General features: G+C 44.8%; 1 protein-coding gene across 3 annotated transcripts in view; it reads left to right on the forward strand.

The window, feature by feature from the left end:
* The window catches only part of LOC120951886 (uncharacterized), a 28,890-nt gene that overhangs the window by 7,624 nt on the left and 6,212 nt on the right, over positions 1-15,054 (forward strand). For all 3 annotated transcript variants that reach the window (XM_049607422.1, XM_049607423.1, XM_040370879.2), the window contains exons 2-9: positions 2,309-3,003; positions 3,079-3,206; positions 10,168-10,420; positions 10,494-10,931; positions 11,013-11,279; positions 12,911-13,033; positions 14,398-14,708; positions 14,779-15,054. The exon at positions 14,779-15,054 is cut by the window's right edge. In XM_049607422.1, coding sequence (XP_049463379.1) covers positions 2,785-3,003; positions 3,079-3,206; positions 10,168-10,420; positions 10,494-10,931; positions 11,013-11,279; positions 12,911-13,033; positions 14,398-14,708; positions 14,779-15,054 — 2,015 coding nt within the window. In that variant the 5' untranslated portion in view covers positions 2,309-2,784. The remainder of the gene's footprint in view (positions 1-2,308; positions 3,004-3,078; positions 3,207-10,167; positions 10,421-10,493; positions 10,932-11,012; positions 11,280-12,910; positions 13,034-14,397; positions 14,709-14,778) is intronic.

Raw genomic sequence — 15,054 nt, forward strand, 5'->3', positions numbered from 1 at the left:
GTATGTACTTTTTAGATGCTCCGTTAAGAGCAGTGCCACACGTTTCGCACGTTTTCAACGCTCTGTGCGCGTGAACAAGGCAGCCGGCCGGCTTATTGGAGGTTGATCGTCTGTCTTCTAGTTCCACTTCGCTCTCCACGACCGAAGATGATGACGGACGAAGGAAATGTGTCAGCGCATTCACAGAAAATGCAGATTCCGCAGAAGAAAGGAAGTAATATTTCCGATCCAACTGTTGGAGCTTTATTTCACACTTTGTTTGCTATTTAAACTCGATACTCTTAAGAAACAACACTTAGGTGGGAGTGTTTACTGTTAGAGAAGAAATGTGTGTGAAATGTGTCAAATAAAGCTGTACAGTATTCTTCGTTCCAATTCCATCACCGTTGCAAGCAAATACTGCAATCAGACTTTGCACTCCAAAATCCCCCTGCCCACGCGCTTGACTCAGCGTGCGCGAAAGACCACCCCGTTGCGCACGAGAGGATGCGTTGTCGCGTTAGGTTCTTATCAAAAAATGCTGACTGCAGCGTGCTCCATTTATCGTTTCAGATTCGTTTCTTTTTTTCGTAATTCGTTTTGTGTATGTGTGTGTGTGTGTGTGTGGGTGCGTTAAAAGGGCTTAATGGAACAGACCCCGGGCGCTGCTTGCTGCACATACAATGCTAACTTAGAGTTAGAGCAGACGACGTATATGTGTTCAAGCGATTGTGTGTTTATTAATCGCATTTCCTACCGCATTTCGTCGATGGAGGGGTTGGGCCCCCACACACACACACACAGTCGAAACATGATATCATTGCGATAAATTTAATACTTTTATTACGCCATTCGTTAGCCTTCATCAAACCCCCCATCACCTCTCCTACCATATCTACATGCGCTGCGCGCGGTTGTTTGCGTATCGTTAGAGGGTAGCGTTTGAGTGTTGAAAGTATATTTGGAATTTTCCATTGCGATTGTGTGCGGTATATATGTATTTTTTTAAATCAAAAACAATTCCACAAATGTAACCCTATATTCCGGGAAGATTGCCATTTCACAACATTACACTACACGCTCGCGGGGAATTGATCGTTCACGTTGCAGCCAATAGGTCATCTTATTTTTGGGGTCCGGAAGATCGCGTTGCGAAATATGTTACTTCTATTTTTTTTTGTTTTTGCGCAAATGCCAAATTGCCCCGTTAGCTTCTTGCAGGCACAGTTTTCTCTAACGGGGCGAGAGTGCAGTTATATGCAGTTTGTTCAAGCGTGTCACGCCGCGCAAAGGAATGGCGTCTTATGTATTGTGTGCCGGCTCCTATAATGGGCAACGCGCGTGTTGTTGAGCACTGCCTTGTAAAAATGTAAATAATTGCTTACCGTTTAAACTTTCTTTCGCGTTGTTAGTTCGTGGCAGGGAGCTAGAGTGCTGTTCAAATAAAATCCCTCTAGAAGAACGCTACAAAATGGTCTCTTAGAGCGGCGCTAACTATACCTGTCAAACGGAAATAAATTCTGTCCAGTAGTTAGTTATTTATATTAATTTTTAGTAGATTTATTAATAGATACTTACATGAATATTTTTCATAAGTAATGCTCCCACTTGATGATTGAAATACATTTGAATTTTATTTTCATCTTCACTTGTTTTGATGCCTTCACGTGAGGTCCACAGCAGCATTATCAAATGCTGCAAACAACCATGTTTACCGCAATCATTCGTATCAGCCCTTTGCTCCGGTGCCCGTTCCGAGTACCTTCTCCCAGTTGTTCCTCTGGCGCGCAGTTCCGTCTTGAGTCTGAAGGGCCATGGGTGGAGCTGCGCCAAAGTTGAGCCAGCAGGAAGAAGACAACGTTGCTCCACTTCTTATCGGCACGTGCTTCTCTCAATGCCACCAACTAGGCGCTGTTACAGCTGATCCGTGAAAGAAGGGAATAATTACACTCCGGTGTCGATGATAACCTGCCTGCTAGCTACTGCTGCCCTACCCGCAAATAGCAAATCATGCTTTCGTCCAAGAATAGCAGGATGCAATCTGAGGGAAAGAACCGTTCTATCACTACCGGGTCGCTTATTCATGTACACTTCTGGTCTTGGCTGGTCCAAACTGCCAGTGAACGATCCTGCTAATGAGGCAATTAATTTCACTTACTTGATCTTCAGCAATTATACGGCTTAAATAAACTGTCAACCGTAATCATTCGGCCGCGCGATGCCAGTTCGGGTCAAATAATAGTTTAATTAGTGATCAGATACTAACCTAACCTTGAATTTTGAATCTTTGATGAGTAATATTTTGTTCCTTTTTCTTCCCTCGTTTCAGCATTCAACACGTTAATCTCGTACTCCTTTCGCTACTTCAACATCCCAAGTCTTCCGTGAGCGCTGCTACAACGCTGTAGTCTCTTATCCTTGTTGCTCTTGGACTGCAGAGTGTTTCGTTAGTGGCGTGCTAGAAGATCTGTACAACAATTGTGCATCGATCGTGTGTTACCTACATATTGCTGTACCAAGTACAACGAGTGATTATTGCTGAACGGTCCTCAGTGCGTGCCAGTGTTGTGAAGTTGCTATTTAGTCGTTGATAGTGTTAGAAAGCTACAATTAAACTGTTTAAAAACATTAATATATCCCTACATTATCTCAGTGCGGTTGGTTTATAAGTGATCTGAAAAATACGTTGTGCCAGTTGTGCAGTTTTGGTGCATCGAAAGTTTGAGTGAAAGTCACTGAATCGTGCAGAATCCCTTTTAAAAGCACCGCTTGAGAAGTATCTCCTTAAAAACCAAGCCGTTTAGAATGGCCCCACCCAACAATGAGTGTTCGTACGAGGTAATTAACAATGTGGCCACCGCCACGGAGGAGCTGGCCCAACAACGATCGACCGAGAACGATGCTTTTAAGACGCAGATGGACTGGGAGACTCCGGGCGCTCAGGGATTGTACGATCCACAGAACGAGCACGAGGCCTGCGGCGTCGGTTTCATCGTGTCGATCGAAGGCAAACCGAACCATAAGGTATGATCGATGAGCGTATGAGCTTTTGTAGATAAACACCATAACTCACACATTTCTTTCACTACCCATTTGTAGATCCTGCGCGATGCTCAAACGCTTGCCATACGCATGAACCATCGAGGTGCGTGCGCCTGTGATAACGATACCGGCGATGGTGCAGGTGTTTGCACCTCGATCCCGCATGACCTGTATGCCAAGGAGCTGTAAGTATTTCTGTCGCATGTAGTACAGTTTTTTGTTAGTACGCAGGGGGACTAAAACACCTTCTGATCGTCGTCTTCTGATCGTTGCTTCTCCGTCGAGACGCTTATTGCGTCGTTTTGCTCTGATGCTGTGCTCTGTGCTGGAATTTCTGACCACACGACACGTCCGTGCACTCAACGGATGCCTCTTGCGCAATGCACACCCTCCGCCCTCCCCTCCCCGGTCACGTTCCAACCATACCGGTTGCAGTGGGATTTTAGAATGAGCGATCGCCTTGATGAGGAATTTTTATAGGCTTGCGTTGGGAGTTTTTTTTACCTGTGTGGAGAGATATTTTTATCTTCTGCTTTGAGTTGTGGAGATCACTTTGATAGTGATTATTTCATGACTGACCCCAAAACGTTCGATTGTCCTTGTGCGGGACAATTAAATCATTACATCGTACGTTAATTGAGTTTACTGTCGAGTTGATGTGTTGGGCAGCTTAAGTATTTCTTTGATTTTTCCACTAACCAATGTATTTTTTACTGCAATGCCATTAATGACATGACTCTTTAATGACTCGAAGCAACTAAAGATCGCCTTATCTACAAGTTGTGTAATATCAGGTCATCTACAACGAAACAATGTTTCGTTTACTCCATATTTAAACAATAAGATCATTAAAATAGTATAAATAATCCAAAGCAAACAGTAACTTTTCTACTGTCACTAATAGTGTTATACTCACTATTATACAACAGCTAGCCCAAACCTATGCTGAAGCTATCAGGGAACAGACCGCAAGTCACTAATTCGGTGCCGCCAGCTCGCCTTCTGGCGACACTGCTGATTATTTAGTATCAAAACCATCATCCGGCCACCATTCAGTGATGTAATTAATTTTATCCATGGTTTCGGATTTAATCAGCAGCCGTGCTGTTGTCGTCTAACCCTTGTCCTCTCCTTTCGATTACCCACTCTACTCCTGCTCTAATCGCTTGGCGCCCGGTAGGTCATTCGATATGATTTAACTCAATTAAATGTTAATATGACACCCCGACGGACGGCTGGCTACCGGCTGCTTCTTGGCCGCGGTCAAGGCCCATAATGATTTAAGCTCGCAAATTATTATCACACCACAGTGTCGCACTGATGGCTTTGGTTGGACAACAGGTTGTTTTTCGGTGCCGCCTTTTACTCATATAGGATTCCAATAGGATGGTTAATTTTATGTACAACAGTGATGCAGAGTCAAAATTACATTCCGTGTCAAGTGACGCGATGTGTGGTTCACTTTGCATCCCTGGGGTGGGTGGAAGCGAACTTTTGTGTACTTTTTCCTGCGCGTGACATTGATGGATATCTCGCTGGCTGAAAAAAAAATGGTGTTATGCTTCTGCTTGCTTCCGGCTGAAGGTCAGAATTTTTCACTCGTGCGCTGCGCTCTGCGTATAGTGTGGGAGGAGGATTATATTTTTATTTTATTTTTAACTTTAAATGACCAGCACAAAAAAAGTTGAGCCAATGTACGCATGTCGTGGGTGGTACAGCGCAGAATGGATGGTAAAGCAAATTTCGGTGCTTCGTTTTGTCTGGTCCTTTGTTTTGATAAGATTTTTATTTTTTCGTTTCTCATTGTTTTGCACATTTGCCATTTTCTCGCGCCGGTAATTTGTGTGGGTTGAACTGTGTGTCTGTGTGTGTGGGTCGTTAAAATTAAACCGTTCAAATAGAGCCTTGTACTCTTAGGATCAAGGATCTGGGTTTGCTAATTGTTTAAAAAGAATGGTCGAAAAGACAACAGCAGAAAGATGTCATATGAAAGAGAAACACACCAACTCATTCTATTTTCAACTCGTTCAGCTCTTTTTTTTCTACGAACGGATGGAAAAAGCACGTGCCCGTCGAAACGTTTCAATTCGGTAGATTAACTTGTTTACTCGTTAGCTAGAACGTGCGCTCTGCGACTGAGGTGGCGCTGCCGTTAGTGTGAGTTTTTTAGCCATTGAATTTTACTTTAAATATTACATTTAATCCAAAAGATTATGAAACAACCCTTCATACAAGAAGGTACGAGTACTCATCCCAATCACTCATCATTAGTAAGCATAGTGACATAGTAAGACGTGCAAATTAAGCCTTTATACTCTGGTTTGACAGATTGTGTCTTATAAGATGAATTTCTTCGATAGACGTAAGCTGTCGGTACCACTTAACTGGTCAAATCGATGCTGTGACGATGATTGATTGATAAGAGCGTCGTGCGCTAGTGGTCTCGCTCCAAACACAAGCGCCTGGGTAATGTTTTCCTCATCTGTTTGTTTATTCAATGGTAGACGGAAGAAAACAACGTAATATGAACGTTCAAAGGTAGATGCTTTGAATCATCTAGTGTGAAGTATTAACATATTGCTCGAAATGTTGCATCATTCGCATTGAACAGTTCTTCTTGTGCAACAATTCCAGAAATTCTTTGCAAAATGCGTTAGAAGACTGTTATTTACCGTTTACCGCTTCTGATAGTGTGTGTGTGATGTTTATGCCAGCACAAAACACTGCCAAAATGGAAACCACTTGTTACAGCCAAAACGGTGCTATTAATTAGGCTGAAATGTTTTTAATTGCACTTTGCTCTCTCCCTCGGTGTTATAGCACGTGCCAAGCCGTGGCGGCGGCTCGTGCACAGCTTCGTTCAATTGGCAACGCAATGTCGGAAATAGCCAGCTAGGCGCACCACCAACTGGCAGTTGACTTTTATTTTGCTACCATACCGGCACCACCGGGCAGTGTATGTTGTTGTCTGGGAATTAAATTAACCCCCCCAAAAAGCATCAGCAGACGATCAAGCAATGGATATAGTAATATAGAAAAATTTTCATAGACAAAAACACAAAACAACTTATTGAGGAGCGCGGTAGTGTGATGCGCTGGGAGGATGCCACACGTTTTTTCGCAGATCACACAAGATGATCACGTTCAGCTGAGTTTGCGCTGTTGCAGGAAAAATATTTTTAATTTTAATTACCTTTTCATTCCTCTCCCTCAAGTATGTGTGCGAGATCATGGTGTTTTGTGCCATCCAGAAGCATCAAACATCCTCGCGGGAGAGGAAGAGGGATACATTCGTGCTTTTTCAAGCATTTGCTTTTCAAACCCCTAATATGAGAGAGTGGTGTATTTTTTTCATTTCAAGGTTTTTCTACATCATGGATTTAATGTACTGTTGTTGTTATTTTCAACTTTTTGCTCGGGCGTTTTCAATAAAAACACTGCCGCCTGATTGCTGGTGCTGCCATCTGCTCACCCACACGCTTTCTTGCGAACATTTTACTGTGTATATGTATGTCTGTTTGAGTATTATTTATTTTTTTAAACTCGGGAGGTTATTTACAAAACCGCCCAGCACCTGCACTAGGAGATTTGTTGGGAAGAATGTTGACATAATGTTACGAGGAAACATTTCATAGGAAAAGGTCAAACTACAAAATGGACAATGAAGAATATATACTCCTTTCTTCACTATTGTACGTAGAATGCCCCCGTGGTCTACTGGATAGGAGCTTGAGTTATGACATAGTCGGATGGGTATCAAATCTCATCTGTAGCCTTTGATCAAGCTATAGCAAAGCTTGAAAGAAGTTATAAAATAAGCATCATAAAATAATGTTCTCTCAAACTTCATAGAGAAACTCTAATAAGCATCTTTCCCTTGAACGTGACCATACCGTAATCTCATTCCCATTCCCTTGTGTGTATCATTCGCATACACAAAATGTTTAGAACTTTTGGATGACGCTTTTGGCCGTTGTGTGAAGTGAATAAACCAATAATATTACCTACACAACAAACATATTAAAAGCGTCCACGACCGTTTGTTCTACCACACCGCGAGACACGACACAGAGACCCGCCCGGTATGCGGTCCCGTGCGGGAATGATGCCCTCCCATCCACCCACCGGTTATACACGGAATGCACGGGCAGGCGCAACAGGCCGGCGCGGACCGCGGCAATCAGAATCACGCACGTAGCGCGTGATCGCGCATTTGCGTCTTCCCGATGTCGCGGTTCTTTTTTTATTGTTATTGCTCTCGGTGTCGCTCAAAACCGAATCTCTATTACGAACGCGGCCGGTGAAGAGAGGAGATGAGGGAGGTGGAGGCTAATTTCTTATCGTTCGTTCGGCACCAGTTCTCGGCAGTTGGCAAACTCTACAGCATATCAAGAATGCAAATGATGATCGCGCTTACTTGCTTCGTTTCTTCGTGTGTATGTGTTGGGCTATGTGTGTTTTGGCTGGGTCGTGCAGTAATATGCGTTTTTGCGCGGTAAAGGACGCGCTTCCCCGGGTATTTACGTGGTGGAGTTTGTGCATACCTGTCGTATCTAAATGACTCTTTATTATTGCCTTGTCACAGATGCATTTTATAGTGCGGAGTGCTGCAATGAACGAAAAAAAAAACATCTACGATAACACTTTAATGTACTGTCGGCGGTTGATATTCAAAACAACTTTGTTTATTACTACAAGATGTACGTAATTATTTGTTGCATGTTTTTAGCACTTCGACGTAGATAAGTGTGCTCTTTTGTCCATCGTCGAGGGTGTTGGAGGTCGTTAGCACGCTGACAGCGTGTCAGCCACGACATGTCACAACATTTCGAATTTTGGGCCAACTGGGAATGGTTTGACCAACTCTTTCTCGAGCGTATGCAGTGCAAAGAATCTGAAAACAATTTGTATGACGCGGGTGACACAAAATGTGCAGGTCTCTTTGCTTTTCTAGCGTTGCATTACGTTTTGCAATCATCAGTTGTAGCAGAATAATAACCATCATTATTCATGCTCATCTTTTCCGGAACATTGACCAGTTTGAACAAAAGTTAAACCGTTAACCACTTTTTGGACTTGTCGTGTCTTATTTTCCGACGAATGCTATTTCACAACTGATCGTTAATGGGACACATCGGCAACTTGACGTCGTCTCGTGCGTTGGCTTTACTACACACATCCTGAACCCGTGCGCGGCTTTACTACGCGCTAACAGTAAGGTGACAATTACTTGAAACAACGCGCTGCTTTTGCTTGCCATTCATTAGCATCGCACCGCGCTTTCCTACAAGAAGAGGAGACAGGCAAAATGTAGCCTATTTATTATTTTTTTTTCCATCAAAAGAGTGCCCGGTGGTACCATGGAGCCGTGCTTGCTCCCCGGACACTCTTTGGAGTTGTTATACACTTAGCTCAGGCTAGTACGGCCTGGCGGGGCATATGGCGCAAGGTCATTTCAATGTCGCCCAGACTATCGATAGCGAAGGCAAGCAAGCTACTTGTTGGTGTGTCGTGTTTGAGCAACTGGACGGTAGCCGCCTCTTGATAATGGGTGATAATGATCTGCACTCGATAACGAATCGATCACGAGAGACAGAGCGACAGAAGCAACCGCGAACCTTCTTCACGTGCCTGTGTATGCTCCATGATCCTGCTGATCTTCCACTACACAGATCAGGACTGTTTTTTTTTGTTTGCTACAGAAGCGGCATACAACCTTGATACACACAGATTCCTAGGGGGTAATCGTACAGAACGCGAGTGAATCATACTGTGATCACGCGGAAGATGATCACGCTGGGGGATGAAATACAAATAAACATTGAGCTTCTTAACCTCGAATCTCTCCCAGCATTTCCAAATTCAAGTTCACGCGCTCTGGGCGTGAAAGAAAGGCGGGGAAGGCTCAAGAGGTTTCCTGGGAGGGCGAGAGAATGTGTAACAAAAAAGAAAAAAAGCAACGCCACAGTGTGTTGTAAGAAGTGATTATGATAAGGGAAGGCACGGGCGCAGGAATTGAATGAAATATGCCGCTTGCCCCAGTGTAACCGCCTAGAACTGGTGAGTAAGGGTGTCCACCTCGCCGGCTCGATAGGGAGGGAACGCGTTTATTGGTGGCTAATTATTTTGATAAATTTCGAACATGTTGAACCCAGCGAAGGGTGAAAGATTATCAGCAACAGGTGAAAAATGGTCAAACGTGTGCGTTTGTGATTCATGGAACTGCAGGGAATGGAATTCCGGCGATTCCGGTCATTTTTTTGAGACGTAGTAGATCACTAGGGCAAACTACTAGACCTCTACCCTGGAATTGTACATTATTTCTTTTCGTGGTTTAAAAACTCTCTTGTATGAGTAACAACAAACCTATATACCAACTGTCTCTGCCTCGTGATATCATGCGCAAACCAAGAAAAGATAAAGTAATGGACATTTTTTGTTGAAACAACGACAACAGCTCAGCGACTCTACGAGAGTGTGCCGTTTTGGACGTGCTGTAGAACACAAAGGCTTACGTTAATCTGTATTGCATTTCGCTTGTGTGACATCAGAGATTACGGTAGGGAGGCATTTTGCTTACTTTCACGACGTGTGCTGCTCCAATAGGTCGTATGATGGTGCAATACTTTACAGTACACTAACGTACTAACTGCTACTGCTGCTACGTAGAAGATGGGATGAAACGAACGGAACGAACCATTTGCGTCAATTGTTATGCGCCCCCTTTCCTTCTGCCCTGGCGAATGTGTAAAGATGCTCCCCGCTGTAAATACAACAGATCAATAACAAACATCTACCCGAGCCAGATGATAAGTATGATGCAAGCTTACGAGAGGAGAGACTTGCACTTGATCCAGACCTCTAATCGGTAGTAAAGTTTACGACGTCAGTAGCGCGCTTGTATTGATCTTTCCCTATGAAAATAGAGATGAGAGAGGTACTAATGGTGGTAGGAAACAAAGTATCTATGAACCGGTCGGTTTTGGTACTCGTTTTTGGAGATAGAAGATTAAGAAAATGATTGATTCATGCATAAAATGATTCTGTTATACGTATAACAGTTGGTCGAAAGACCGACATATACTTACTTCTACAGTTGTTCAATGTTTGCTGATGGTGTAATGTTACATTTTCTCCATTTTCTAGGGCTTCTCATGGCATTGACCTTCCAGCATTCGGCCGCTATGCCACGGGTATCTTCTATCTGGACAAGAACTCGCACGAGGAAGCGGAGAAGGAGTTTAACGCTCTGGCTGAAAGCCTCGGCGTTCAGGTGCTCTACTGGCGCAGCGTTCCAACCAACCAGGAGGCGGTCGGTGCCGTCGCCCGCAAGAGCGAGCCCCTGTCCCGGCAGGTCTTTGTAACTGCTGACGTTGATGAGGAAACATTTAAGCGACAGGTAGGTGGTGTTAAATCAATTTAAATTGTTTTTATTCAAACTTTGTTCCTAATTTTCCCTTCTCATTGCGCAGGTATTCATTTTGCGCAAGCGTGCCACGCACGAGCTGCAGCGCCCGGGTCGCCGGTTCTACATCTGTTCGCTGACACCGAAAACGATCGTTTACAAGGGCTTGTTCACGTCCGATCAGCTGTGGGAGTACTATCTGGACCTGAAGAATCCCGACTTTCTCACCTATCTGGCGCTGGTGCACACGCGCTTCAGCACCAACACGTTCCCGTCCTGGGAGCGTGCCCATCCGCTGCGCGTGTTGGCGCACAATGGTGAAATCAATACGCTGCGCGGTAACGTCAACCTGATGAAGGCTCGCGAAGGTGTCATGAAGAGCGAGCAGTTCGGGGACGAGCTGAAGAAGCTCTATCCGGTCGTCGAACCGAACCTGTCCGATTCCGGTTCGTGCGATTGTGTGCTCGAGTTCTTGACCGCAGTCGGAAATCGTTCCCTTCCGGAGGTAAGTTAAAACTGGAAAGAGTGTGGAGGTTATGGCGAGATCACTGATGAAATGCGATATCCATTCTGCTTTCCACAACAGGCCGTCATGACGATGGTACCGGAAGCGTGGCAGAACGACCGTACCATGTCGCAGGAAAAGCGCGACTTCTACCACTGGTCCGCTTGCGTGATGGAGCCATGGGACGGCCCGGCACTGATTTCGTTCACCGACGGGCGCTACATCGGTGCCATCCTCGATCGTAACGGGTTGCGCCCGTCCCGCTTCTACGTGACCCGGGACAATCTGCTGATCATGGCCTCGGAAGTCGGCGTTTACGACGTAGATCCCAAAGACGTTACGCTAAAGGTAGAATCATTGGGTGTACTTATGCGGTTTTTCTTTTTGTAGATTCGTTTAAAACATGCTCTCATAAAAACTCAATCGATTAATGCCTCCACCACCATCTTCACCACCACCACCACCACACACACGCGCAACTGTCGTACCACCACCACCGCCATCCCGATTGACACGAGCGAAATTGTGCGAAGGGGACCCGGTTGATGATTGATGATGGTCAGCTCGTTTTTGTTCACACGAAGGATGCATCGTCTGATTCCCCCCCTCGGCTGGCGGGCGATAGTTAGAAGCCATCGAATCATTCATTCATCGATTGTTGTCGATCTCTCCACACCCACACATACATACACACGGCTGATCTTCGATCATGTGTTGAGCACGAGAGAGCACAACCAGAGTGCAAGAATTGCATGGGCAAGTGGTTGATAGAGAATTAGAAAGTGGCAATTGGCGTAAAAAATTGAAACAAAAAGAATGGAAAAAAGAAAATGCCAAAAAACGCTACGTACCTTTGACACTTTAGTTGTCTAGACAAAGAGAGAGGACGTTTGGCGCACGCTGGAAGACAGCTCGTAAGACAAAAAAGAGCATTCAAAAGACGACAAAGACAAATAAGTGCGACTAATCGACAAAATACTGCAGCAAAAATGTGCCAAAAAAAAGCAAGGCTTATGTCCTGTGGTGTGTGTCTGTGTGTGTGGAATCACGGGGTGGATGTATGGGTGGATGGGCTCGCGCACGTCTCTGTGGTCCCTGGTGGTACCGGTTGGATGCCAAGTTCTCTGCCTTCCCGTTAGTCGTTGGGAATGTATCCCGGGACAAGTGAGCGGTAATGCTTCTCACCCGTAGCACTTAAGGCATTTTTCATTTCTAGTCTTGTATGTTTTTTCTCTTCTTCTTATTATTCAAGTTAACCAAGTGTTTCGTCCGTCAATCGGAATCTCACGATCGCGTTTTCGTCCTTCATCCTCTTCGTTCTGTACCGTCTGTTGCGCGCATACAATCGCATACAAACACACGCAAGCACACATACCTAGTAGCGCTGTAGGAAATAAAAAAAGAGATCACAGATTTGTGAAAAAGAATCACTCACAAACGAAAAAGTAATGGCACGTGCCCCTAGTGGCGCGTGTCCGCTCCTAGACAACCACTTCATTTCCAACCCAAAAACCACACTCTAGTCAGGATCATCATCATGCAAAAAGGCAAAACTTTGCGCTTATGTTTCGATACGAACCAAAACAAAAACAAAACAAACAAACCAAACTAGTCAACAACTATTCTAATCATACCAATGTTTCCCTATTCTTTTCCCTGTAAAATCGCACCGCAAACCGACCTCTCTCTATATCTCCTACTTACTGCTCAATTCCACGCGCATTGCACATCGAATGGTCCCGACGGCGGCTGACTGACTGGTAAACGGTGGTTCGAATGTAACGCAACTCACACATACACACATTACTGTCCTTTAATAATGGAAACAAATTGAATGAAAATTGTGTGACAACTCGTTTGCAAAACACTTTCGAACAACCAACCCTTACCTGGATGTGTAAATTCTGGGGACGAAACCTTGTACTTGTCGTGTCTCTCGCGGTGTGAAAATGCGCACTCATCGTCTTCAACAAATGCAGAGCCGTTTGAAGCCGGGCCGTATGCTGCTGGTGGACACGGAGCAAAAGTCGCTGATCCAGGACATCGAGCTGAAGTCGGAAATTGCCAAATCCCGTCCGCACAGCGAATGGCTGAAGGAGCAGGTAAGGATATACCCGATAATTCGTGTGTTTTCCTCGTACTTTTGGTTTTTTCAGCGCCAATATGGACCAGGATGCCGAAAACCATTAAGGTGTCGCTGTATAAGTTTGTTGCTGTGAAACGTCCTACTGATTAGATTGAAAATTCCAACCAGCAGCAAAGAGTTCCTGCCAGATACAGTTTATTGTTTGCATTCATTTTCCCATACATTTCGTATCGATTGTACATTTAATGTCATAGTATTAGCGATGTAATATCCAAAAACACATGTAGTCCCTAGTAGCATCAACTAACGCATTGTCAGTATTACTAAGCAATTGGAACTGTTTCGTCGAACATAATCATTCACATTAATTCTTGAGTAGTTATCGAATGTTTTACAGAATGGTTTCGAAAAAATCCGGCACTAATACTAATCTTTAAAACCCTTATTTTCTTTTCTCTTTTCTCTCTTTCTCTCTGCCTCGTTCGCCGTTCGCTCCGGCGACATGAAATTATCTTCTTCTTCATCCCTCAACAAACCTGTACTTGTCCATCCATATCTCGAACGACCATAACTGCCTCTGGTGACTTACTTCGTACTGTATCTTGTGTTTGTTGTGGCGTCTCATTTCATTCATGTGATATCTGGTACATTAACACCTAATATTCCATTCATTCCATCCAAACGCTGGAACAACCACATCCATAACACGCATACACACACACAATTTGCATATTGCAACACTTTAATGAATGCCCCGCCCCAACCTCCCCCAACAACACTTCAACCACGTTTGTTTGAAAATTCAACACTTCAACTATGAAAAATTAAACACACGTCATCATCACCTTCTTCCTACCCAACATCATGACACTGCGCAGATGGTAAGTGGACTCAAGTTAATTCGTAACGGCTCTTCGTCGTGTTACTTTTGCGTGTGCTTCGCTGGCTGCATAATTTCATGCTTTATCGCTTTTTTAAGAGGTTTTTTGTTTTTACATATCAAGTTTAGGTTTATTTTTTTGGGATCGGTTGCTTTTGGTTATGAATTAGTAAGTTTGGCTTACCAATAATGCATGTAAAAGGCATTAAAATCAATAGTGCTACGTTACTAGTAGTAGCAAGGCGTTGAGCTTTTGGTGAAATAGTATCTTTTCCGCTTAAAATAGTGTAGCAATTTAGTATTTTAGACTGTTGGGTTCTATTTTTATGTTAAACACATGTTACCCGTTTCTCAATGACTACTTTTTTCTAGGTTCTACCTACTTCCTGCTGTGTTTTAGTGTGATGCTTCTGTTGTATTAATTTGATTTTTGTGTGCCGGCTCCCAGATCAACAAAAAACACGCATTTTTCTAACGATATCGTACATCAACACTTGCAGATCACAATGGATGACATTCGTCGCGAGGCAGGCGCTATCACGAACGGTTCGACCGAGTTGGCCGTCACCAACGGTGACACTCAGCTGGCCGAAAAGAAGGGCATTTTGGATCCGCGGCTGCAGCTGTACGGCTACACGACGGAAACGATCCACATGCTGCTGCTGCCGATGATCAAGAACAAGAAGGAAGCGCTCGGTTCCATGGGTAACGATGCGCCGCTTGCCTGCCTGTCCGCGTTCCAGCCGTTGCCGTACGAGTACTTCAAGCAGCTGTTTGCGCAGGTCACCAACCCACCGATCGATCCATTCCGGTAGGCATTCCGTGCGACTGTTAAATTACTCCCAACTAACGCTCTTTCCACGTTTTCTGCTTAATCTCAGTGAGAAAATCATCATGTCGCTCCAGTGCCCGATCGGGCCGGAGGCAAACCTGCTGGTGGCCTCCCCGTCGCAAGTGCACCGCATCTGGTTGGACAATCCGATCCTAAGCATTCCGGACGCGGAAGTGCTGAAGCGCAACCAGCACCGCGGTTGGAAAACGAAGGTGCTCGACATTACATTCCCTGCGAACGAGGGTCCACCGGGCTACATAGGCGGGCTGCGACGCGTCTGCGCCGAGGCGCAAGCGGCCGCCCAGGGCGGGTACCAGCTGCTGGT

This window comes from Anopheles coluzzii, chromosome 2 (assembly GCF_943734685.1).
Source record: "Anopheles coluzzii chromosome 2, AcolN3, whole genome shotgun sequence".
Taxonomy (NCBI): Eukaryota; Metazoa; Arthropoda; class Insecta; order Diptera; family Culicidae; genus Anopheles; species Anopheles coluzzii.